The 27,255-nt window shown below is 45.5% G+C and overlaps 1 protein-coding gene across 1 annotated transcript in view; it reads left to right on the forward strand.

Annotated features, from left to right (window-relative positions):
• The first annotated feature begins 392 nt into the window (after window positions 1–392).
• RUVBL1 (RuvB like AAA ATPase 1) overlaps window positions 393–27,255 on the forward strand; it is a 121,145-nt gene continuing 94,282 nt past the window's right edge. The window contains exons 1-3 of the mRNA XM_069206253.1: window positions 393–714; window positions 10,273–10,359; window positions 15,084–15,216. Of these exons, the coding sequence (XP_069062354.1) occupies window positions 571–714; window positions 10,273–10,359; window positions 15,084–15,216 (364 nt within the window). The 5' untranslated portion in view covers window positions 393–570. The remainder of the gene's footprint in view (window positions 715–10,272; window positions 10,360–15,083; window positions 15,217–27,255) is intronic.

Genomic DNA, 27,255 nt, shown 5'->3' on the forward strand with positions numbered 1-27,255 from the left:
CATGGTACACTCAAACATAAAAGAAATACTCCAGTACACTGGCGCTGTAGCCTGCGCTGCCTCAGATACTAGAAAGCGGCGGACATCTTGTAATGATTATTTCGGCACAAACATCTAAGTGATTACAGAAAAAAAGATCAAGAAGATAGGTTTATGTATTAGTTATTCCAAAAACTAGAATTAATGTTTATTAATGAGCACATTTATTATAATATAAACATAATTGGTTGAAGATTTTTACATTTACTTACTGTGTTAAAAAATGAGAATTTGAATAGCGTACGAGTTGTCCGACAAGAGTCATTTTTGTTGAATTAAAATGGTTGATTGATTTCTCAGGCTAGAGTTTTACAACTGCGCAGTGGTGACACAGCCAATCGAGGGGCTAGAGTGCTGCGGTTGAAGTCCGTCTTCTGTGTCCCTGCCGCTCCCGCCGCACAGCGCCCGGCTCCCGCTCCTCCACGCTCTCGGCTTCTGACAGCCCCGGGCTCCGCGCAGGCCTCCTCTCCCCGAGCCGGTGTCCGTTCCCCGGCGTGCCCCGTCCCCGGGAAAGCTCCGCAGGCCTCAGCCATGAAGATCGAGGAGGTGAAGAGCACCACGAAGACCCAGCGCATCGCTGCGCACAGCCACGTGAAGGGGCTGGGGCTGGACTCGGACAGTGGCCTGGCCAAGCCTGCCGCCGCGGGGCTGGTGGGGCAGGAGACCGCTCGAGAGGTGGGAGAGACGTACTGTTGCTTCGGTCGGGGAGGGCGGGGGGCGTGCTGCAACGCTAAATGATGAGGCCACTTGCAGAATGTGTTCAGGGCCCCGAGTTGTCTTCAGGCCAGTGCTTTAAATGGAAAAATAGAAGTGCAGGTACTCTCTGTCAGAGTACCTGCTTGTTTCTGAGAAGTGCCGGTACTCTCCAATTAAAAGTATTACGTTTTTCTTGAGATATGCCGGTACTCTCCCTCTCAAAATAAAAAAGTGCCGGTACTCAGTACCGGAGAGTACCGGCCCATTTAAAGCACTGCTTCAGGCCACTGGAAATATGTGATTGTGCGGCTGCCGCGATTTTCGCTTAGTTATAGATTTGACTCATAATCTATCAACTACTGCATAATGTTCAGATTATTATTTTTTTAAATCTACCACCTCAAACAGTTCAAAAGTTACTAAGGATGCAACTACTTGTTGCTGCGTAGTGAAAGTCCCTTTGCTAAGCTGGAATTGTCATCTTTTTGTTGCTTATTGACATACTTGGATATTAAAATGGTTCAAATGAGTTGCAGTCAATGCCCAGACGGTGTTACCAAGTTGAAAAATGACAAAATAGTTAAGTAATACTATTACAAATTGTGCTGCATTATTTGGCCATCTCCTGCCGCATAATTCTAGTGGCCCTGGTTGTCATAGATATTCCTAGCCCTGAGGCGTGAATGAGGGCCCTTGAAGGGTGTTGACCCCCTGCTCTGAAAGGACTGTAAGAACCTGTGTTATGCCCCCGGAGAGAGCAAAGCAGGCATGGCTTCTCCTCTATGGCAGAGGAGCATCGCCCCCATCAGCAGCGGTAGAGGTGAAATTAAAAATAAAGCGATAATGCACAGTGTTTATTATCGTTTTTATTTTTCAGGGGGGTGGGGCCACGGACGATGACAGGGATGGAGGGCGAGTGCAAAGCACTTCCCTCAGTGCGGATGTATATTTGGCCTGCCATCTCGGGCCAGCCAAACACACATGCACACTGGGCTCTGTCCAACTCTGCACTGTGTTGGAGAGAGCAGGCAGAGGCTCCCATTCTGCCTCGGAGCATCAAGCCAGGGCTCTCCGGCCAATCCTAACGCAGCTGTCATGCGAGAGCAGCATTAGGATTGGTCACAAGGCAGGTTGGGAGTCTACGCCTGCAGCGAGTGGGGCGGGAACCAGAAGAGCGGCAACACAGCTGAGGAGGTAAGTTTCTTTAAAAAAAAAAAAAAAAAATCTTTATGTTGTGCCCCTGCCCTGCCGCTTTGCCCATACAGGAGCCATCCCTGGAGCACGGGGCTGTTTCCAGGCAGAATGAGCTGTTTGTGTGCTTTTTGTGTCCTTGCTCCTCCTGCATCTCAGCATAGCCTCACTTGAAGGATGTTATTTCCACCAGTTGCTTTTCATAAATTTGCATTGCTGTACCCTCCTTAAAACATGCCTCAGCTTTTTAAAAATGAGCCATTTCCTAATGACTTCACTTTTGAATATTATGTTGTTTGGCACTTGCTTAATATAGAGTTGCCACAAGAATGGCATCATGGCACTACGTGTCTGGAGCAACTATGGACCGACACCTCTGTTTTTGGTTTTAATACTGTGTCAGTCAGATCAATGTTCATTGCGGAAATATATGGTAATCCGCCGGTCAAAAGTTTGAATCCTGCAAAGGCAGACTCAGCCTTCCATCCTTCCAATGTCATTAAATTTAGTAGCGTTAAATTGGCTATTACTAGTGCCTGTTATATACAACACTTAGAGCTATGCAAGTTATTTATTATTAATATTTATTATTTTAGTGTGGTCTATATGGGAAGAATTGGGTGAGGCATATAAAGACAGGACTTGCAAGGAAGGATGCTGTTAGTAGGTTTAGTGTTCTATAGCAGTATGTGAGCCAAATAAAGAGTGGTTCATGCAGCAGTTGGTCTGTGTACCTGATCAAATGGCAATTGAATGGTTGGTATGTAATCTAGCTCTCGTGTTGGCGGAATCGCCTGAATGAGTAAAGTAGAATTATATTTGTTTATGGTGTTTACACGTATGCGTAGACAATGCAGCCCAAGAAGAAAATCATATACACCTCAGTAAAGGGTCTGTGGGCTCCAGTCAAAAGCATTGATTGCTCATCAGTCTGAGTGGGTGAAATTGTGAGCGGAGATTGAGAAGGCATTTACCTATTTCCGGTGGGTAGAATGTAGGTGGGTGTCCGGTAGGGGTTCTCACTCTGGAACAACAATATTCATACAGGAGAAACCACAGACTGCCACAGACCCCCAAATAAAAGACCTCACACAGTAATTAGTTCTCTTGATGTCAGTGTATCATACAGGGCTGTTGAATTCCAATCGCCCGATGCCCAGGATATAGTGTTTGGTGCCAAAGGGAACAAGTGTTCACATTTACATTGTCCGATGGACAAGTAGGCTCAATCTTCTAGGCTGACTGTTTACTTTACTGGTGTGTGAAAGGATTGTTACCAACTAGCTCTACTATTATGGCTAGCGCTGTGAGGAAATGCAGTGAGGTCATCCTCAATTAATGTCAGTGATTCTGGTTAAAAAATGTACGGTTGTAAAATATATCAATTTGAGGCTACTTATGATGTTCCCAGAATGCTCACTAATTGCACGTAGAAGCCTGAAAGCAAGATTAGTGTTTATTATTTGTACCTTTTTTTTAATTTATTTTTTATTATTATTATTTTTTTTATTTTACTTTTTTTTTTTTATTATTTCAAATTAAAATATGCTTTGACTTTAGATACAGTTTCTCTGGGGCATCTTATGGTAAATGTGTTTTTAAATAAGTAAATTCAGGGTGAATCAGTGTGAAACTATTATGGACAACATGAAACTAGTATAGGTGCTCAGTACTTAAAGGATGACACAAAAGTGCACCCACAGATATTTCTTTGCATTTGTGCAGATTCACATCTTCAAGTAATTTGCAAAACTGTACCAGAGTACGCCTGGAAACTCTCCTCCTAGCAAACGTTTGTGAATTTCATTTTTGCATGAGCAGATATATGGTCACAGTTTTGGATTCCAGCAGATCCATTCAGCCTCTCGTACATCCAAGGGTAACAACATGAATATCTTTGAGTTGGGTAGCAAACATCTATTATTTCACTGCAAAGAGACCCTATGGTGAACATGTGCTTTTGCAAATACACGTTATGTTGGTTTTTGCTGATGCGAGAATCTGCTGAGCTACTGCAGGTTCATTTTTTCTAGTAAAAGGTTCTACTTCGGCTCCTTTCAGGAGTACATTTTCAACCTTTTCTGGTATGGGAAGAGATTAGAGAAGAGTTGGTTGAATACTCTTCAAAATGCGAGTTAGTGGGTGTGCAGACTCGCAGGGCATTCCAGTCTTGGAACGACTACTTCCCACCTACTTTTAGCCCCTGTTCCTAGATTTGCAGAAATGTGGAATAATCAGCGCCTTGCTAGAATCTAACCCCGGATATAATATGGGCATAGTTATAGAGGTTTTTATCTTCTGAGCTCTCATATGAGAACGCTGCTACAATTTATCATCTCACTGCTGGTACCCAAAAGTATACGGAGAAAATGTTTTATTTTTTGTTCATGCCACCAGTTCTCTGACGCATTGCGTCCCTTGTGCGAGTAGATATTTTATTACATTCCACACCCCTCTACATATCGCTTGTTTCATGCCTTTACTACGTACCGAACTGTTCCAAGAAAGTGGGCGGACTGTTCTTTACACCACTGACTTTCTTTTGAATAGCAGTGTTAGATTTAGGTTATCCTACAACTAAATGTAACTACTTGTGTTTTTAATGCAAAATGTACATTTATCCTTGGAATGGGAATGTGAGAATACAAAAATATTTAAATGTACCCCTGGCTAAAAGTTAGGAAGGGATGCAAGAGTAGTGAGGGTTTATAATGTGGTACAAGGAGCCGGACAAACATGGCTATTAAAGGGGACAGCAAAAGACAGGAACTAAGAGTGGGTGAGGTTTGTGGTTAAAGTTGTGGCTGCAACCAAATGGGCAGAAAGGCATGACAAAGAGGGCAGCAGCGTAAAGACAAAAATAGATCAATATACTTACATTAGTGAGAGCGAACAAGAGTTAGTGTGGGTGAAGTATGAGGTGGTGGGATGTGAGCAAAGGTTGAGCAAATATAAAAGGGAGCAAACAAAGAATAGATGTGGGGAAAAATAAGACAAAGATGATGTAAAGGATTGGCGTTCCTGGGCAGCGCTTACAGAGTTGCCAAAATGGAAGCACAAAGACATTGAAAAAAAGTGGAGCAAACAGGGTGCAGTGGGTGGTCTGTACGGGCATGATCAACCAACTGCATGCAGGAAAGCCTCCAGAGATCTATTGACTTCTGTGTAGTTCAGTTTGCTGCAGTTTTCACCTTACAGCTTTATCAGCAAACTATGTCTTGTCCATATCTTCCAGGCAATTTGGACTCCTCTACTCTTCTTCTGCTACTTTGATCACTGCAGCAAGTTGTTACAGAATCCAGAGTTAACATGTGCATATGTAAAAGGCTCTGTCCCTTGCAAACTTCTGGCTAGCACTGATGTGACATCGCCCTCAAATCCTAACAGTGCACAAGTTATTGGCCCCACAGGGCCACTTAGCACAGGCAGGAACCACGGGCCTACCATCAATTGTCTTTTTGAAAGATCAATGAGACTTCATTTGGGACTTGGCCCAAACTGAGAAGTGCCTAGAAGATTGCTTCCCACCAAGTAGACAATAAATGTATAAAATGTGTGCCAGGCCTAAGGGGCTCAAAATATGTTATGTACACACATCATAAACGCTAACTGGAGGCACACTTTTGTAATGTACATGTACATCAGTAAGGCATCAAAAGGGTCCTCCTGACCAGCCATGCCTACCTACTAGGAGACTTAGGTTTAAAAAGAAATCATCAATACCTGCCACTTGACTCTTTTCAAATTGAATGGTTAGATTGCTACCCTTCATTGGTTAACAGCCCCTGATCCTTCAGCACTGCAGTTCACTCCTGTAGACCTGTCTTGTCCCTCTGCCTATAAGAAAGTTGTCAGAGGGCACCCTGTTGATTCGAATGTGTCCATGGCGCGAAGTACAGCAGTCCCACTAATTGAAGGAAGCGGGGCCCAAAGCCTATCCTGTTCAATAAGCTTTGAGATGGGACCAAGCAACATTATCAAACATGTTCTCAGAGTCTACCAAGAGAAGCACACTTGACTCATGGAGTTCGTGTTTGCGAACCAACGTCAGGTGTAGGAGCCGAATACAATGCCTGATGCTACGAGAAGGCATAAAACCACATTGTCAGGATGGACCAACGAGAGCAGCACCGGAAGGAGACGTCCGGCCAGGACCTTAACATAGATCTTAAGCTCTGTATTGCTCAAGGAGGTTGGTCTGTAGGAGGAACACTGTTCTGGGGGCCGTCCAGGTTTGTGAATCAGCACTATCGTCACCTGGTCTAGCTTTAGGGGTAACTGACACCTATCCACTACGTCTACAAAGAGGTTGAGCAGGTGGGGTGTCAGGACATCGCAAAACCGGAGGTAGTACTCAACAAAGAACCCATCCAGGCCTGCCGTTTTCCCCACCTTTAGCTATGAGAGAGCTTCTCCCACCTCCTCAAGGGTCAGGGGTGCCTCAAGAGCCTCCCTCTGGACCGCTGAGAGAGCCAGCAGAGGGATGGCTCGAAGAAAAGGATCTTCCAACTATACAGTGGGTCATAGGGCTTGTGCATATGGTAATAGTCTGCAAAGACCTGTGCAGTGTGCCCTGCGGAGGTCTGTAGCTGCCCCCTGCCCCCCCTCCATCTAGTATCCCCGGCACGATCCTGGTCTGCCGTAGCCAACCAGTAGAGGAGCTTGCTGAACTTGTCCCCGTGCTCATTCAACCTCTGGGTAATGGCTCTCTGACACTAGCAGGCTTCCTCACGGGACAGCTGATGAAAGGAGGTTCTGTCCAGCTCCATTTACTGGATTGTGGTCGAATTCATGTCCAGAACATATTGTTATTCCAGTGTCTGAATCCAGGACTCAATCTGAAGCATGTGAGCTTGCTTTGCCCTCTCTTGGGCCTTCGCTATCCCCCTGATAGGCCTTACCTGCCTCCCAGACCGTAGCTGCAGAGGAGACTGACCGTTGGTTCACCTAGAAATAAGCATTGTTCTTGGTGGCCAGCAAGCAAGTGTAATCGGGATCATTCAAATACCAATAATGAAGCCTGCACATGGGCCTCCTGTTGTTTCCAAGGAACCTAACTCTAAGCTGCACCAGAGAATGATCAGAAATAACCCGGGGGCCGTTCTCGACCTGGGTCACACAAAAGACCTCCGTGGCAAGTAGGAGGATGAGATCGACGCAGACCAGAGTTTTGTGGGCTGCAGAGGTATGGGTGTATTCCTGGACACTGGGATGCCATGGCTTCAAATGTCACATAGTCCTAGAGCCCTCATTCAATCCTTGAGTACTTTAGTGGTGTCAAGTCTGTGAAGTATTGGCCCTGGAGTCTAATTGATGGTAAGATCTGGTACCCCATTGAAATCCTCTGCTATGATCGTAGTCCCATGTGGGAATGCAGCCAATATTGTGCTACTGGTAGTAAGCACCTTTGCAGGAGCCTGAGGGGGATCATAGACACTGAGGTTGCGCTGTTTCCCTTCTATCAAACCCTCCACCCCAACATATCAACCCAGAGCATCAGTGTGTAGTTTCGTAACTGTGAAGGAGCAGGACCTATGGAGACGGATGGCTAACCCTTGGGAGGCCCTGGAAAACCCAGAGTGGTATACTCTATTGAACCTGTAATGGCCCAGGAAAGAGCAGTGGGGTGGGTACCCATTAGGTGGGTTTCCTGGAACATCAAATGTCTGGCCCGGCCCGTTTGGTATACCGGAGGACCTCCATGCATTTGATACGGTCCAGCACCATTCACGTTCCACGAGAGAAGTGTGATGGCGGATGTATCAATCATTGGGAGAACAAGTTTGTGGATAGAGACTTGTGTAGGCAGATGCATAGGCTTCATTTGCTATGTAAATAGTGGGTGTAGGTAGGCACAGCACTTTTATGCACAGATATGCTGATCTAATAAACCCAAAACTACAGCTGAACTACAAACTGGGGTCCAACTGCCTAAACTCAAACCCTCGTCGTTCAGATATGAACTGTCTTGGGATGGGTCCCAAGCCCAACTGACACCTGCAACCGTACCTTGTCCTTCCCTCAGAGGAGGGACTCCTCGAATTTGGATACAGAGTGCATTCAGTGCAGCCTTCCCCTATTGTCCGGAATCTTTGAAAGCCCCTCCCCCGCAGCCTGACCCCTTCCCAGACTGCTGGCTGGTGCTGCTGGACCTCACACTGGTGGGTGGGAGTGCTCCAGTCCCGCCTTAGTGTCTGGGGATTAAGTGCAGTGCCCCCGTCGTCTTCCTGACCAGGCTTGTCTGCTCTGAGGGTTGCTCCACAATAGTTGTGCGGGTGGAGCCCCCAGATCCTGCCCTGGTAAGCCCATTTATGTGTTGGTTTGGGTGTGTGGGTGGGGGGGGGTCAGCTCAGCACCTGTCTGTCCACCACTCACTCCCATTCCTCCTCTGGGAATTCAAAGAACTGTGACCTGGACTCATGGATTACTTTAATCGTGGTTGGGAAAACTAGCATATAGGGAAGACTCATCGACTGTAACTATTTTTTCACTTCCGCAACAGACCTATGTTTGTCGTGCACCAGCTTATTATGTTGAGGAATATAATAATCCTGGACCCCTCGTAGGTGAGTTCTTGATCTTATGGGCCTCTCAGAGTATCGCGTCTCTATCTTTCTTATTCAGGGCTCGTGCTGCCTGTGGTCTCGGGGAGGCACCTATAGGCGGTCTGGTGGCCAGCGATCTATGTGCACGCTCCAGGACTAACCATTTGGATAGGGTTTCTGCAGTCATCCTTTGCTTAACATTTTAAGCTTCTCACTCGAGAGTATCATATGTAGGGCCGATTCAACTTTTTTTTTTTTTTCACCCTCTAAATTCAGATTTTTTTTTCCTTTGTATTAGGACATGGGTACTCACAAACTTTTTCTCAGGGGCCAAGATTGCAGTATGGTTTGCGGCCGAGGGCCGCACTGAAGTGACAGCAGGGGTGGGGGGGGAGGGGGCCTATAGGGAGCACAACCACCCCGCCCCCTTTTTCAAAACATTGCTAAACAATGCTGCATTTTGAATCCAGGTATAACTACAAACCTACCCCAGTAACACACACAGTGCACACACACACACAGCGCCATCGGCACACAGAGCCATCTGCTCTCACCCCTACCCCAGTAACACACACAGCGCACACACACAGCGCCATCTGCTCTCACCCCTACCCCAGTAACACACACAGCGCACACACACAGCGCCATCTGCTCTCACCCCTACCCCAGTAACACACACAGCGCCGTCTGCACACAGCGCCATCTGCTCTCACCCCTACCCCAGTAACACACACACAGCGCACACACACTGCGCCATCTGCTCTCACCCCTACCCCAGTAACACACACACACTACATTAAAAACAAATAAATAAATAACCAAAGAGCCTTACCTGCCTTAATAAAGCACTGTAAAGATGCCACAAATGTAGAACGGCACGGCGGGCGGGCGGGCGGCAGATGTGGAGACGGTGACAGGAAGCAGACAAAAAAAGCCCCATAAAAGTTAGCTGCAAGCGCTAACTTTTAAGGGGCTTTGGCTTCCCACCACTAGCCAGGATCGTCATGGAAACGCCATAACTAATGGCCGCCGTAGGTAAACATAGAGGAGGGCCGCGGGAGCATGCGCGAAGGAGCCACTATTGCGCATGCTCCCGCGGCCCTCTTCTATGTTTATGTACTGTGGCCATTATTATATGGCGTTTCTCGGACGTCCGCGGGCCGCCAAGATAGGTCCGTGGGGCCGCTGGTGGCCCATACTTTGAGTAACGTCGTATTAGGACAAGCGTTTGAAGCTAACTAATCATCTTTGAGACCGTGCTGTAAAAGAACAAAGTATACATTATATGGCAAAAAATGCAAATTGTGCAGCACCTTTTATGATATATCAGTTAATAATTTTTTCATTTTTTACATTTTTTTTTAAAAAATTGCCTGGATAAAGGCTTCACCTCATTAGTACTAGTGGAGAACCCAAATACAGCAGCATGCAACCTTAAGGTAAACAATAAGCCTTTGCGAAGTGCCTTTTGCTGCGCAACAGCACGTGTTGCCGCATTTTAGTAACTTTTGCTCTGGTTAAGCTACAACCTTTTTTTTGTGAAAATATGAAAATTATGCAACAGATGTTGGGTTATGTGGCAAATCAATAATAATGTGAAAAAATGCAGCAGCCGCAGAATCACATAATTCCAGCAGCCCTAAATGTTTGTCATATTTATTTGAATGCTAACAAACTTCTAATAAAACTCAAAAGGGTGTTAAATCGTGGTCTTCTTTCCTATATTAAGAGCAGTATAAAAGAGTCAACTTTGTACAGTTGGTGTGTTTCGCTTAAAATATACTCATTGTTTCGCTTCCAGGCTTGCGGTGTTATTGTGGAGCTGATAAGAAGCAAGAAAATGGCGGGCAGAGCTGTGCTTCTGGCAGGACCCCCTGGCACTGGCAAGGTACATATTCCTCTTTCTTTTTATCTTGGAGAGACATTTTAAATATTAGAGCTCAGAGAAAAAAATAGTCCTGTTAAGGCGAATGGTGTGGCAGTTGGGTATGATTTTGGATGCCAGAAAGTTTTTTATTTTTATTTATTTTTTACCTTTTTATTTATACTTTTTTATAACAAGCAACAATAGACTCATCATTGGTCATGCTCCTCATTCTAGGGTAAAATTTGAGTGGATGGATAATCGTGTGACTAGATGTTTGAATAATTCATAACACCCTTGTAAATCTGTGGCACTCAGGTGATTGTCTTCCCATATTCTAACCAGTGTTCTTTCTGTGTTTGCCATTGGTCAGAGAATACTTTATCTTCAGAACGTTTGTTAAATGTCTTATCCCTTAAGAAACCTGGGACTGACTTTTCTTGAACTCCAACAGAACGTTTTTTCGCAAGGGTCTCCGGGGCATCATTTGGAAATGGAAGAAGATGGCCATCACTGTCTTTTATATGAATGATATTAACAGCAAACTCTTGTGACCATCAGCCAAGCTCAAAATCTCTTTTACCAATCCACCAATAGATGCATCCTGATTTTTCTTTCCATTTATTTATTAGTTTCACAGCGTACAACTCAAGAACATTCCCATTGAAGATTCAGTAATACCCCTGTCCCGTGTCCACAATCACAATTGTAATAGTTTGAAGATTAAGCACGTCCTCACCCCCTTTCCAGGTATCACCCCCCTTGAAGCCAGCTACGCTCCTTAGAAAGGGTAGTATCTTCCCTGAGATACAAGCCAACCCCATTCAAAACTGTTCCGCAACAGTGTATCATAACATGCTATCCATGCCCTCACCCAGCTAAGGCCTCAGAAACCCAACGTACGGCACCCCCTTTGTTAAGTGAAAATAGGAACACATGAAAAGGTACAGAACAGTGTCTTAAGCGTGTCTGGTGTCGTCTTTTGCCTCCAAGTTCCAGATGTACATATCCCCAGGTTTAACTCCCTGTCCAGAGCCCGCTTCCTGCAAGCCTACACCTGAACATCCGACTGCCCTCGTCCATTTTACAAAATGCAGAGCCAGCTCTTTACCTCTGGTGCTACCGTAGGGTTCTGCACCATTGTGATTTGCCGCTTATATAGGATAACCGCCAGGTCACGGAGCCTAGGAAGGAATTTATAACCCTAGGTCTAATGCCCAGTAAAGAAGATTCAGGGGTGGCCTAAGCTATGTCTAGCAGGGCAGAGACAGTTCTTGCTATCTCCTCCCACACCCGCCCAATCACCAGATACTCCCACACCATATGAAGAAAGGCTTCACCAATAACCCTGCATCTGGGACATCCAGAATTTGCAGTGGGGTACATGTGTGGCATGACATACGTGTGGTGCAGGTAGTTAAACCGGGTAAAGCAAAAGGGGGATTTCGAGCGACCTCGTTAACCTGCTGCAGGGCCTGGGCCACTGTTTGTTCCAAAACTGTTTGAAGGGCCATCATCCTGCGCTCTTGGGTCTTAATGTCCGGTGCCTGTCTCTGACCCAGTAGAGCTAGATAAAGGGCTTTCATAACTTTACTCGTGCCGCCATAGGACAGCATTGTGTGGAGCGGCAGCGCAGTATGAGGCTCAGTGTGCCCCTGTCGCCAGTGCAAGGTGATTGCTTGACGTACAACGTTATACGTCAGGAATTGTCCCACTGGCATACTGAATGTGTTGGTGAGCTACTGGAAGGACCGAAGAGTACCCTCCTCGTAACAGTCCCTTGTAGCACGTTAAGTTGTGATGTCTGATAACTTCTTGCAAAGCCTTCATTTGCCAAACAGGGATCATGGTGGGTGGACTTTCTTAGCATGGATATATTTCTGCGAGCTGTACAGGGTGATCCACATATGGCGCATCGTGCTAGGAAGTGGGGCCCAGGGGTCGACAACCAGGTGTAGATATGTATCCCACCCATCAGACGCCAGACATCTATGCTCTCAGCGCACCAAGCTACCCTGAGCCATTGCAGCGGCCGCGTAGGGCAGTTCAGAATTTGGCGCACCAAGACCACCCTCAAGTTGTCTATTCAGTTTGTCTAGGGTATCCCGCCACCTACCCGCACACCAGATCAGCTCTAATAAGAGCGAGTAAAGATCAAGAAACAGGCAGGAAGAGCGAGTGGGAGGGCTTCAAAATAATAAAACAGCCACAGTACTCCTGGCCCAGCAGAGGTAGTGGGAGTGGCGTCCCGAACGGACTAGATCTTAGACCTATCCAGAGTCCCCTCCAAGAGACCACCGCCAGGGTGATATATATGTACGACCAGGTATTTGAACGTGTCAAATTGCCAGAGGAGCCCCGACTGGGGCATCCCCGCCACTGAATTCTGCTCAGGAATTGGGCAGAGAGGCAACAGGCAAGACTTAGCCCAGTTCACCTATAGGCTAGACACCACCCAAAATCATCCAACCAGGCCGTCAACACCAGAGCGAATCACCAACATCACACAAGTAGACCAGAGCTCCATCCACATATAAGGAGACCATATAATATGCCCCTTGCGCCTCAGTCACCCACTGTTGTGCCTGCATGTGCAGTTGACAGGCCAACAGCTCCGTGGCCAAGGTAAAAATCAACGGCAACAGGGCGGCCTTGTCTGGTGCCCCGGTGAATATCAAACCTGTCAGATATCAGCTGCCCACTTTAACTCTATCACCCAGACGCCCCTAAAAGGCCCGGATCCAACCCAGGTATCTAGGACCCACGTGCATCTCCTCTAGTATTGCAAACAAGTAGTCACATCCCTAAGTGTTGAAAGCTTTTTTTATATGAATCGACACAGGCACCCCCGTATCCTTCAGGTCAGCCCTCATCAACTGAAGAAGCCATTCTATATTAAGGGACGTGTTGCAGCCAGGGTGGACCCATTCTGATCCACATAGTCCAAAGTACCAGTCATGGGGAGAAGTCTATACGTGACAACCTTCCCCAGAATCTTGTAGTCCAGATTCAAAAGCGATAGCGGCCGATAAGAGCGAACATCTAACAAGTCCCGGACCCTCATTTAAATCTCATATTTAATTTTACTGAGCAGCATAGCGAGGTACAACACTTAAACTCTAGTCCAGCTTTAGAACTCAGTCTATGGAGCTCTCCGGGAAAGGCATGAAGCCCATCTGGCTGCTCCTCTGCCTCTTTTCCATTGCATTCCTATGCAAACATTTTGTGGTTCAACTGGACAAACTATGCTGCATCTGGAATACACATGCAGCCAGGCTCTGTGGCTTGCCCTCCTCTGCTCTCGTAACTGCTGCTATGCCCGTGCTTTTTTGGGTTCGGTCATCATGCACTGTAGTTTTTAAGAGCTTGCCGATACTCGTCTCATCTTTTTTTGTCAGTGAACTTCTGATTCAATATAACCTGTTTAAAACGCCAAGAATTGTGCCCTAAAGGATTTATTCTTTTCTTGTGTTTTTTTTATTTTTATCATCCATTATGTAAAAAGTAAGAGAGCAGGATAGATACAAATTAGGATAAAGCAGCTGGTAAAATATGGGCATCTACAAATCAGTCATCCATAAACCCACACCAACACTGACCGCGATCCTATGATCCCCTAAGTCAGAGGATGCCCAGCGAGAAGGCGGTCTTCAATGACAACAGAGCAGCATCACTGTATCATATGGCCCACTTCTCCTCTGACTCACACTCTCAGCCAAGAGGATCCCGCAGGAGAAGTTGTGGTCCCTGTTGGACCATAACAATGCTTCAGGAGATCACTGTTGTCCTTGATCCCAGCGCTAAACAGATCTCGGCTCCACAGCCACTGAGATTTCCGTCGCAGACCATGCTATGTGTAGTTTCATCCTATGCTTTTTGGTTGCTGGGTGACTAAATGCTTGCGTACCTTGGCTATAAGGACTATATTTGAGATGGGCTAGCAGTTGGGCTAGGGTAAAATGCTAGTGATACAGGCTGCTTTTTTGACTTTGATATAGGCAAAAGTTTGAAAGGGATTCTGTGGCTAGGGCACATTACTAAGAAAGAGCTCAAAATATGTTTGAAGATATTAAAACTTTTCTGGATGTTGCTCGCAGCTTTGTCTAGGCACACCATGAAGTCCCTAGCTGATTTTGAATGGAAGAGGGGTGCAGGGCACTTCCCTGTGGAGGAAATGTGTGCAGTTTAAGCTCCTCTGTTAATAACATAGACATAACTCATCTCACTGCACACTTCTTCAGTAGCCGGCAACATGAGCTTGCCACCCAGTCATTGACAAACTGCACTTTATCACCTCTATCCAATTAAACCTTTCTATAGTGCCACCCATTCATTGACATAATTTGCTTGTGTGGCTGCCTAACTGTCCTGAATTACTTTCACTGCTATACACCGCTAAGCGTACTCTTTTTAGAACAAAAAACCTTGAAGCTATACCATTGGTTAGTAAAAATGTCTATGCTACTAGGAAATACCACATCCATCACTCCATTATATGCAGTAGCCCCTGGTTTCTGTTAATGAGAAATGATTGATTTTTGTTCACATGCACATTTAGGAATGTGGAAAGTATACAGTGCTTTGTCCAATCCCTCTCCCTTTATGACTGAAATGCATTCTAGAAATAGTCATACTAATTTACAACCCTACTACGCCAGTGCAGATGTAGCATGATCTATTTACACAATTGTATATTCAAGATTGCTAATTTGGGTAAAACTGTTTTCCTTTTTCATTGTCATCAACAGACTGCATTGGCTCTTGCGATTGCCCAGGAGCTGGGCAGTAAAGTCCCTTTCTGTCCGATGGTTGGCAGTGAAGTCTATTCCACAGAGATCAAAAAGACTGAAGTCTTGATGGAAAATTTCAGACGTGCTATTGGTGAGTTACATACCTGGGTAGCTCTGTGTGCAACCTTTGGCGCGGAAACTTTTGAGGGTTGGGATTCTTGATTGCGCCTCGCTGAGCTATATTTTTTTGTTTTTTTTGTTTTGGGGCAGCTTGTTGAAATAATTGTGACCTTTTTTAATGAGCTTTATAGGTCCTATTCCTAGCAAGATAAACTCAATTGATCCTCCTTTAATCTAAGATATTATAGTTAAAAAAAAATTGCATTGACTGGCAAGCAGAGTGCTTTAAATGAACTTGCAATATGTTACCATTGATATTTTGCATACTGCAGAAAGAGTAGAGCCCACTGATTTGTTACTGGTTTTGAGGTACTTTCATTCCTTGTTAGTTGCAGTGTATAGCTGCCAGGTTTTCAGACTCCTTTTGTGTGTATTGTCAGTGTTTTCGTTGTTTGTGTCATATTTGTTGGCGTTATGTGGGAGACTTTGAGTAATACTTTATCAGGAGCACTTCAGTAGTAATTCAAAGTTTGAGCCATTATGCCCTCTCATGACTTCTATCTGCTGAGATAAACTCGAACTGTTGACTCTATTTTGGAAGCTAAGAGAGATTAAGAAGAGACATCCTTTTTGATGCTATCCCGTACCTAAGGACCCTAAGTTTGATCTGATTCTTCTGTTGGATTCTTTGTTGCTGATGGTGGCCCTCAGCACAGGACCCTAAGTTTGATACGGTTCTTCTGTTGGATGCTTTGTTGCGGGTAGGAAAGAGTTGCATCTGTAATAGCGACTGGATTGGTTCCATCATGTCGCTCTGTAGTGTCGTTCCTCACCATTTCCTCTTAGGTAGCCTTTTAATTTTCTTTCAGGGTAAACCTAACACCTACTGTGCATTCATTATTTTATACAGTTGAAAAATATTGGTCAAATGAAAGGGATAGATGGATTACCCCTCCCCCTGCTTTTTTTTCTTCTTTTTTTGTCAGTGATAAGACTTGTTGCTGTGGGCTTCTGTTGTCCAGCTCTCCCCTCTCTACTACCCTTTTGCTGGGATGAGAATGGCCCCTGCATGGTGAAGGGGTGTGCACTCCTGCCCATGCCTTAAGTGCGCAATTGCATACAAAAATACAAAACTGATGTCTTTTTATTTTGGTCTCTCGGGTCAAGCTAATCTAACGTTTGTGTAGCGGCCATAAGCCTCTCCCCAGTAACCTCATGTGCTGGCATTCCGTGTGCATGTTGAGTGCCCATGTGTGCAACCTGTGACCTACATATATAGCACTGTATGTGGTGAGAATGTTAATACTACGAACAATTTAGTTTAGCCGGACACAAGATGAAGGATTGATATAGCTTCCCCAAACAGTGAAGAGTATTGCCTGCATGCATGTGGCTGGAGGGTCAGGATCCGGTCCAGACACTGAAATGAGGGTGAATGGAGGCAAGGCTACCTCTAGAAATTCTGTGAGGTGTTTGTTAGCAAAGGGCTACTGACTACTTCTTTCTGAGCACTGCCATTCAGTTGATCTTATAGTGAAGTGTGGGGCCGTAATTTCTTTACAAGGTCTGAAAGTTTCTAGGCTGGGTCTGCATTTGGTTACTGCTACAGAAAATCTGATGGCAAGCGGTTGCAGAAATCATCATTTTACCTTCATACCTTCTTTGAGAGCCATCACCTTGCATAAAGGCTCTCTGAGGAGTAGCCAGAATATGACATTTGAAAGAGAAACATTCCAAACCTATTTTGAGACTATAGCCCATGGATTAATATCCTCTGTCTGGAAAAGGTATATAAGTCTATAAAAGTGGTTCCCAAAGCATACCAGTTCCTGGTTCTTGATGACCATGGAAGAGAGTGCTCTAAAGACTTCTATGTGACGGGGCGTGGCATCTGCATGACAACCATTCTGCCAGAGGAGAGGGGACATCATCTTAAGTGTGCAACTTGTTGGAGAAGCTAAGGGTCTGCTGAAGCACCTAGAAGCCTGTCTGTGTGTTCAGAGTTAAGAAGGCGAGTTCCTGGCCTTGCAGAAACTGGGTTATCCCTGCATGTGGATCACGCAGAAGTAGCTGACTACTGACAGAGCGTGAAGCTGCTACTGACCTGACATGGGAGGCATCTTCCAGATTACTGCTTCAGTTCCTGTTAGGAGCTGCACAGGAAGTTGTTTGCAAAACTTCATTCTTATGGATAGACTCGAAGCCCAGCTGTTGCCATTGCCATCAAGTGTGCCCACCTGTGAGAAGTGTCTGCATCAGCATGTGACACCTACTTTCATCACCTGGCCCGGGGATTATAACTGCTGATGGCGAGCATCTGCCTTCATCGACTCCTCCAGAGGTCGAAGTTCAACAGCCACCTGCATTGACCAGGGAATGCAAGACCTGAGGAGCATTCCACTTGCACAATTCAGCTCCATTGAAACTGAGAGGCAAGTAATGCCATTCGTCCATGCTGATGCCGACGGCTACAAGGTTGTTGACTGCACCAACACCTCCAACTGCTGTCCAACAGGTAATGCGGGTCTATGCTCGCTTATCTCGGACTGTGCATAATACCTGCAAATGCAGGTTTGGCTGCTAGAATGATAACCTTTGCCAGAACGAACTTGTTGGGCCCACAGACTATTGAACTGACCCACAAGCTAACAATTGGGAATAATTTCTAGTGATCTGCACCTGTGCCTACACTGTGCCTATTTCTGTACCTTTGCCAAAGTTGCTCTTGAAAGAGAGCAAGATGGAAGGGGGTTGGGGAGGGTGGTACCTTAGAAGATACCAACATTTCACTAGGCCTCATAGGGATATTGCAAACCCTGAACTGGACCCACCTTTGGAAGGTGTACAAGTTAATTTTGCAGTGTGATGTAAGTAGTTTGCTTCACTTAAAAGATACTAAAGACGATCATTGGTCTGGACATTATATTATTTTGTCAGTGAGGCTAGACTGAGAATCAAGTAGGAAAGGGTGTACTTGGTCTAGTTTTCGGAGCCTTAGTAGGATGGATTCATGGTGCTAGTGGCAAACTACCTTAAACCACCACAGTTTGGGCGCAGTAACCCCTATTTATCCCATACTCCCCTCCCCAACTGAGATTTGACACCCTCAGTTCTCCTGCTTTATGCAGATACTGTATTGTCCTTTAATAGTCCTGATATACGAAAGTTTTCAAACTTTGTGGCAGGAGTTAAGTTTTGTTTCTGTACTGAGCAGCAGAATATTCCACATTTCTCTCTGTTAGGGATACCCTCTGAACTGCATTTGTCTGTATCTAGCTTACCTTCTCCAGTTTTGTCTCCAATACACCATGGATGTTCAGATTTCCTCTTTTAAATTGTCTTGCGTGGTCCCCTACACCACTTATCCACCTGCATATTCAAGTTGTAAACACTGCATTGTCCCCCCCTGTGTGTGGCAAGTCAGTTAAAGCTTAATTCTGTTCTTTCCCACACAATCCCGTTCAAAGCGCCCTCACTCGGTCACCTCAGGGGTGTTTTTAAGAGCTGCTTCTGGAACCTTTCAGCATTCTAGGACTGGGGAGCGACCTTCTTTTTAGCTCCAAGCCCACTCCAGTTTACACCCGAGCATGTAAGGGTCATTGTTTACCTCTACAGTTTTGTGGCTGTGGTCTCAATTAATCCTCAGGCGAGCACTGGAGAGCAATAACTACCACTTGCCAGTTCCTTCTCCATAGGTTTCACATAAGTCAGTAGTCAATTAAGGTTTCTTTGTATAGTTTTTTTTATATTTAGTTGCAGGAAGCTTGTTTGCCTTACGGTAGTCCTACCACACAAACCATTCATGTATCAAGTAGGCCTCTGCAGATATCAGACACATTCATTACTTTTTGTTAGAATATCAGTTTTCTAATATCTAACCGTTTGTATACATTTTATAAAGTATTCTTAGAGCACTGTTTATTGTCTTTTATGGTTGTAAGAGCTATAGTTAAGGCAGAGTCCGCCTATTGAGAGGCTGGGAAATTTTGGATTCCTGTCAGGGTGGATGCATTCTGATATTATTAAACAGAGTTGCATGGACTTCACTTGTAAGCAAGTTGGGATTATTTATTTTCTAGACCTTTCCTGACAATCCTGCTTCCAGTTCTCTAGCATTCTAAGCCTGAGGACCTTGACTCTCATGTCCCAACTCAAAAGTTCATCCAGTTTGTTTGGTTATGTGGTGCCCAGTCCCAGGATTCTGGTGGTGATACTATTGCAGGTATGCCAGCTGTTTCTCCTGAAATGTGAAGATACTAGGCAATACACCCAGTGTTCTAGGAGGGACAGACTTGGTATGGCAAGCCTTTTAACGCCATTGTGATAGGAGGGAGAAATCAGGAGATGTAAGGCTCAACAGCTAGTTTTCAACCAGAATAAGAGACTTTGAGTGCCTAGGCATTCCAGAGTATAACTGGAAGAAGAGGTCTACAGTGACCAGGATCTCCATCCCGTGTACTGGGAGAAAGACCCAGAATGGCTTGTCTCCCGAATCACTCCATCAGTAGGGAGAGACATTCAGTGGCCAGGTTCCACAGTCATTGTATTGGGATGGAGAAACCGGGGTGGCCAGTCACTACAGCTACTGTGACAGGAGGGATTGACAAGAGGGGCCAGGCTCTAGAGCCTTTATGGTAGGAGAAAGTGCCAAGAATAGCTCTACTGTACAATCTGTGCTGGGATGGAGAGGCCCAGAGCGAGCAGGCTCTGTAGTCCGCGAACTAGGATGGAGAGACTTTAATATAGTGGGCTCTACAGCCAGTGCAATGAGAAGGAAGAACACAAAGATGGTAGGCTCTACAGTAGAGCCAGTGTAATGAGAGGGAAATACACGGAGTGGCAGTCTCTACAGCCAGTGTAATGGTGGGAGACCCTGAAAGGACAGACAAAGCAGCCAGTGTACAGGAGATCCTGGGAATCAAGTCCCTACAGCTGTGTGCTGGAGGAAGATTCTGAAAGGCCACACTGCAGCCAGTGATTGGGTTAGACCGAGAAATACCAGGCTATGCAGCTAGTCTGTATACAGAAGGAAGCCCACAAGAGACAATGTAAAAATGAAATCATGAGACAAGACTTTGCTGCCAGTGTACAAATGAGACCATGAAAGGATCTTTCTGGGCATGAGGTGCAGAGGGGAGGCCCTGAGAGGCTGTGCTTCACATCCACTATAATGGAGGGACTTCTGAAAGGCCAATCTATGTAGTCTGTGAACAGTGTAGAGATCCAGATTGGACAGGGTCTGCAGCCAGTGTACAGGACAGGGTCTGTTCATCTTGTGTACCATAGAGACACCCCTTGTACACAGCCATTGCATGGCAGTTAAGAACCAGTGAGGTATGGCTCTGCAGCGACTGTACCTATTAGTATTCCTGAAGAAGTCATGCCCTGCAGTTGTACATTTCTGATACCAGAACAGGTGAAGCTCTGCACTCGTTGCTCAGAGGGGAGACCCTCTGAGGTCCTGTCTATAGCCAGTGCACAGAGGCCAAACTCTGTGTTGGTGTGTGGCAAGAATGGCTTAAGAGCCTAAGCCCCCAACCAATGTACACAAGAGAAAGAAGGTTGTGTTTCTTCACTGTGCATGGTTGAGACCATAAATCAGGTTTAGGAGCAGGTTAAGAGGGGTGGGGGTTACAGAGTGGTTAGGTGTACATCCATTGTACACACTGGAGACCAGGAAGAGCCAAATTCAGTAGATTGTGTATACAGAGAAACTGCAGGTGGTCAGGCTCTTCAGCCAGTGCACAAAGGGATCTTGGAGGTTGGGACCAGAAAGGCCAATGGTAAGAGCCAGTCTACAAAAAGAGACAGTGAGTGATCCGGCTCTGCACCCAGTGTACAAGGGGTATACCTAAAGTTGTCATTGGAAGAAAGTGGATTATAGTTTTGGGTGGATGACTGCCCACTTCAAGAAACAATAACAGCCCTTATCAGGATGAACTCTTAACAACCCTGGGGTAGCTGAGGCACAGAAAAGGCAGGCTTAAGTTTGGGAAACGTGTAAAGATTTTATGCACTACTAAAGCAGTAATAAAGTCAGAATAAAACATTAAAAATCCCAAACCAAAATGGGGAAATAGAGTAAAATGTAATAAACAAACTGACAAAAATCAAATAAGGGGAACCGAGATACACATTTTTAATTTGAAAAAGCGCCAAAAAGCACAAAACACTAAATATAGTCAATGATCACTGTTGACCAAAACCTAAGTGCAGTTTGAGGCTGACTGCGATGGAGCGTGGGTTGGATTCACCAGCCAGATGGTTCGTAATGGTTAAAGATTTTACCTTGTGCATTAGTACTTTTAAGTCCCAATCCACCATAGTAGTACACTTCTGAAGCTCACTCAGGACCTCAAGGGAGTCACTTAGAGAATCAGTGTGTCAGGCAGATGCAGCAGGGTCCAGCCAAGGTCCCCTTGCCACTGGTCAGGGGAGTACTTCCAGGAAAAAGGCTCTTGCAGCTTGTTACCCTCCAGCCCCACAGAGGTCAGCCAGCCGACCCTTGGAGTCCATTTTGTTCCTCTTGCGTAACAGAGGGAGAGGCTGCTCTCGGGTCACAGATGACAGGTCCAGTCCTTTCTTGATCTTCCACAAGTCTGGAAAGTGTTGTGAATTAAGTGCCTAGAGATGCTACATTTATGTATAAAACAAGTTCCCGAGGCCAACCCTAGCCACATTTTCAGTGGTTCCTGTTTATCTTCCTGCTAACATGCCCAAAATGCAATGTCAGGGCATTTTCAAGATGACAGATGTCTTTGACCACACTAAACTTGGGCTTTGAGGGCTGGGAATGTTTGGGGTGTGTACTGTGGTAATCCTAGTGTCCCTCCATATATAACACTAACATCCAGTTTGTAGTAGGTACTGTACCCACAACAAACTTCGAGACCGAAGTCTGGTAGGACAAAAGCAGGGTCTTTTAGCGACCAGGCCGTGGATACACACAAATTGTCCTGGCATCCTGTTCTCTCCCTCTCAGGTGTGCCAGAAGGGTCATTTGTGAACCCAGTGGCCCTGTCTAATAAGATTTGACACCATAGTGTCAAAATCTGTGGAGTTCAGAAGTGTCATCTCTGCCTATTTAGTTCAGCTTATTGTTTGCTCCTAAGAGGCATTTTACTCCTTTTTCATACCCATTCAAGACTGATTAATTCCTGCGAGCAGTAGGGAAGCCACTGCAAATTAGCATCCAGGAACTTCATTAAACAAAAGGTAACTTTCTAAAAGTTTTTTTCCCTAGATATTTATTAAAAATCTGACTAAACCACAGGACAGACAGATGTTCCACAGTGAAAATTGCTTTTTTATCCCTTGTCACTGTAGGTACATGGTAATATTCATTTTCAACATGTCCCACTTTTAAATACCATGCACGATATCTTTCGTATACTAAAAGGCTTGATTGGATTTCCTTATTAATGTTTAAAATTGAAGTCTTCTGTTGTGGAAGAGTAATTTTGACAGGTCGGACTACAAGTTTAAAACTGCAGTAGTCATTCTACATTTGTAGGTTTGAAGCCATGTTTGCACAGCCACTGTAGTGAATGGACAATAGGTGCTGCAGTCCAGTAGTGGCTTTTACCTTTCAGGCCCTGGGTACACCTTCTATCATAAACTAGGAACTTATAGGCACAATAAATATACTAATTAGGAATATGCTAAATCGACCATGTTTAAAGGGGGATGACGGGCACTTTATTGCAGGTTAGCAGGAGTAAAGTGCACAGAGCTCTAAAGCCAACAAAAATTTAGAGTCCAATATAATGCAAAAATTCACGGTGAGCACACACTGAAAAGGTGGGTTTCCCCTCAGTCATGCATAAGTCGTACAAATCTGATACCAGATTAGTATTTCTGCAGGCATTGTACAGAGGACTGGTCTAATCTACCATTGCCTCCATTATACACCGGGCCACAAGGAATGTGAAGTTCAGGTACTAGTGTACGGAGAGACACAGCAAGGTCACACTGTGGAGCCAGTGTTTAAGCGGGAGACCTAAATAGGTCAGATTTTGCAACAGTGCTCAAGGGGACTGGAGAGATCAGGCACTGCAGGGAGTGTAGATGGGGATCTGGAGAGGGCAGGCACTGCCACCATTGTACAGAGGGGCTTTGTGTATAAGGACCTGGAGCAGTCTGTCACTGCAGGCAGTACGCATGGAGACCCAGAGAGGTCAGGCACTGCAGTCCTTTTACAGGGGGACGTAAGTCTGGGGTGCCTCTGGTGTGTGTGGGAAAGACCCTTAGAGGCTAAACTTAGAAGCCAGTGTACACGGGGCCTAAAAGCGGCAGGCTTTGATAGGGGTGCTCTGAAGCCATTATACTGGGGGACCCAGAGAGAACCAGACTGCCAACAGCATACATAGAGGAACAGAATGCTGAGTGTAGACAGGGAAACTTGGAGAGATCGGGCTAGGCAGCTAGCGTGGAGGGGAGACCAGAAAACGAAAATGATAGCCCCTTAAGCAATCAAAATTAGAAATGAAACCAAGAGGCCTTAATTCTCAGCTCGATTTTTTTTTTATTGTGCCAAAGTGCACTAGTCATGTACTTGTGTTGTGTGAATGGGCTGGCCTATGTATTTGTATATTTTCTTGTTTTAGTTGGGCCACCTTTGGCATGCAGTTTCTCTCTTCTTAGCATTAACTCCTACTGCTATTGTATTGTAATTGCATTTGTATAGCACTTACTACCCCTAACGAGGGATTAAAACTCTTTACACATGGTAGCACGCTAATATGGAATCCAAGGTTAGTGTTTTTTTCTGTGGTTATTGTTGGTTATTGGGATTAGTCTTGTGCTCTTAAGGAAAACACTCCATGGATTTACTCCAGTTTCTATGTGGTAGATAGATTAAATTAAGGTGGGTTTGGTGTGATGTTTAGTTGGGTGGGTATGTGAATTCATGCAAATGGTTGCCGGTATTAATGGATAAGCTACACGAGATTCGGTATTAGTAGGTTGCAGGGGTGTGACTTTTAAAGAGAGGTTCTGATCTTTGTTATGAGTTGTGGGCAAAAATACAATAATCAGAACTAAGCCAAATATGATTTAGAGCTGGCTGCGCACAGAGAAATGCGGCACACAGAGGATGGGAAATTGATTTGAAAGAAGGGGGTGGGCAGTAATTGGAAGTAAAAGTCACGATCCGGTTTCATGGGAATACAAATTAGGTTTTTTGAGATTTCCTCCAATTTGAGGGTGCAAAAATGTAGAAAGAAACTACCTTATTTGTATGAGAGATTGTGCTGTTGCTGGTACTTTTGATGAACACTAGAATTGGGCAAACAGTCTATCTCCTGAAAGACTGCCGTTGGACCTCAGATTTAGCAAGAACGACTGATCAGCTCAATATCTAGAAATGTAAAGCAATGGATGAACTCGTATAGTGAAAATATTGAAATTTAGGCTCTGTTTAAAGGCAGCAGTAACCTTACGATCATAGCAACTTGAAAGAGTATTGGGATAAATAATTCAAACATCGAAAAAGAGATTCAGCAAATGCTGGAGCAGATATCTTCTGCTGTTCACCCTAAAAGTTAGTGCCATGGTTTTAATTAAGAATGCAAAGTGGGATCCATTTTGGATGTCTGTTCTTGTGGCATGGCCTAAGAGGAGGAGGAGGAGGAGGAGGAGGGTGGGTGCCTCAGAATGAGTATTTTGATGAGGTATGAGGGAGGGCAGCGATTCAGACACTGAAGTGTGCAGGATGTATACAGCTCTACTTCCAGCAATTTCATTAACTTTGCTAGAATTCAGCTGCTGATTAATTCTTCCTGGGCACTCCCACTTGGTAGATGGTGTGGGTGACGAACGAGACTGTAGTTTGTTGTTGCAGGTAATGACGTTTCTAGGCCAGGCTTCCCCTTGTCCCTCTCGAATTGCTGCTTCTAAAGATGCAGTGGTTTCATTCTCCATTGCGCCGATCTTGTGGGGTCACCTGCTTGGGGCCAGCCGTAGTGCTACCTGCTGTGAGAAGCATCACTCTACACAAAGACCGGGCGCATGGGAAGGGCACTTGTAAGGAACCGCGCTGGTTCAGCAGTGTGTGACGGCCGAAGGGCTCTCTCTAGTGCCAGTACCAGTGCCATGCTCTCAGCAGGGGGTTACGACCCTGTGCCCTGTCTCAGTTCAGGAAGGACCTCAAGACCTGGCTCTTAGACTGATCCGCAGCGCCTTGAGACCCTCACAGGTGAGTAGCCGTGCTGTGCAAATCCCTGATTGATTGATTGATATGCCCGATCCTTCCCCTTCCAGGAAGTGCTTGCCGCATGTGTCGCATGCATCACCTGCATACTGTGCCAGCGCTGCACATGTTAACAGCCCATACAGTACTATTTTGTAATAATGACATGCATTATATATGCGTTGTGAATATAGTGGAACGGTTTTACTAAAAAAAAAAAAAACACCCTTGCAGGGGTACTGTGGAGTGTCTGTCCATGTGTAACAGAACTCCCTGATCGCCCAATAATCGCAAAAGTGAAACTAAAAGCACGGGTGGTAGAGGGGAGATAGGGAACTAATGAATGTCATGTTAAGCCACCATGGATTGCCTAGGCCAGGCAGTAAGCCCTCTCCGCTTCCGCCCAGGGAGTTTCTTTATTCAGACATTCATGTGATTCTCCGCGCGGGGACCTGGGCCGGGGGTGTTGTGGCAGGAAGAGAGAACCCCCCATGTGCCCTGGTGCCCACCAGGGTGCCCCAGAGTGGAAGGTGTTCTTATAGCGAGAGGACAGAGAAAACACAAAGTACCATCTTTGGCCGCAGCCGAGGCCGCCTCGTTACTGAACGGATGTGGAGTTGTAAAGGGGGTCGGTGGCATGGAATGCACACTGGCCTGGCAGTGCCCCGGGCAGCGGCGTCTTCTCTGCTCCACCGAGCGCCCTGGGTGCTAAAGATCACCTTTATAAGAGCCACTGTGGTTATTTTGAAAGTAAATATTTATTTAATCAAATGCTAATTCTGGTGCCCACCTGCCACGGTTTGATCTTGGGCACATCGCTGTCACGCCAGCCAGTAGAGCACTTGTGGGCTGAAAGTACCTCCCCACGGGCGGATCGGCATGTTAAGTGATCTTTCAAGAATGGAACGGGGTGTACACGTTTGGACGGCTGCCCCCTAACCTTCCGATGCACCCCAATACAAGAATCAAGGATCGCTCTTTGTAATGGGCCCAGTAGGTATCTGAAGAACAGCTGCCGGGGGGGTGCCTTTTACTACTTCCGTTAATATAATGTTAATCGGAACACGCCAATAATAGGAACATCATTTACAAACCAGTGGTTAAAAAGCCTTTCTAGAGAGCTGCCTTATAAACAAGCACTTAATATATATTGCAAAAAAAAAAAAATAGAACTTTAGCATTTTTTGGCACAAATAATTTCCTTTTGCTCAATTATTTTTTTATTAATTTCGGTAGCTTTTGTCTAAGGCTTTAAGTGGGCCGGGTCCTGCCGGTGCTCAGCAACCGACAGTTCTGAAAAGCAGTTAAGTGTCCCCATCTCGCTCTCCATTTTGGCCCTCACCCTCAGGGTAAAAAAAAATCTTAACTCTGCAACAGCAGCACCACCTTGCGCTGCTTTTGATATAACTTCAGAGAAACTCGTCCTAATTATTTCACAGTATTATCATTTCAGAACTGAAGCATCTCAATTTTTTTATACACTATTCTTATGTATCTTATGCAACTGACAGCCATTGGCAAAGCCATTAGTCCTGGCTTGTTATAGATGTAATGTTACTTGTTGTGTTATATATCTGGATTCAATGACGGAAAGAAGCAGCAAAATACCAGTTGGGCAGCACACTATGCTAAGCACAGATTTTTAGCTTAAGTGTTTTTAAGGTACGCCCTTAATTACATTGGCCATGCCCCTTAGAGAGGCCTCCCAGATTCTTCCTCCTACTTAAAGCCCTGCTTTTGTCCCTGTGATGGAAGTTGTGTTGACAGAACTACTCCCACTCACCTTCCATCTTGGCCCAGTTGATGGTCGCCAGGAGGGCAGCATAGAGGATGAGGTGTGCAGGGCTGTGGATGGAGGGGGCATTGGCACATTGATTGCCC

Source organism: Pleurodeles waltl, chromosome 9 (assembly GCF_031143425.1).
Source record: "Pleurodeles waltl isolate 20211129_DDA chromosome 9, aPleWal1.hap1.20221129, whole genome shotgun sequence".
Lineage (NCBI taxonomy): Eukaryota > Metazoa > Chordata > Amphibia > Caudata > Salamandridae > Pleurodeles > Pleurodeles waltl.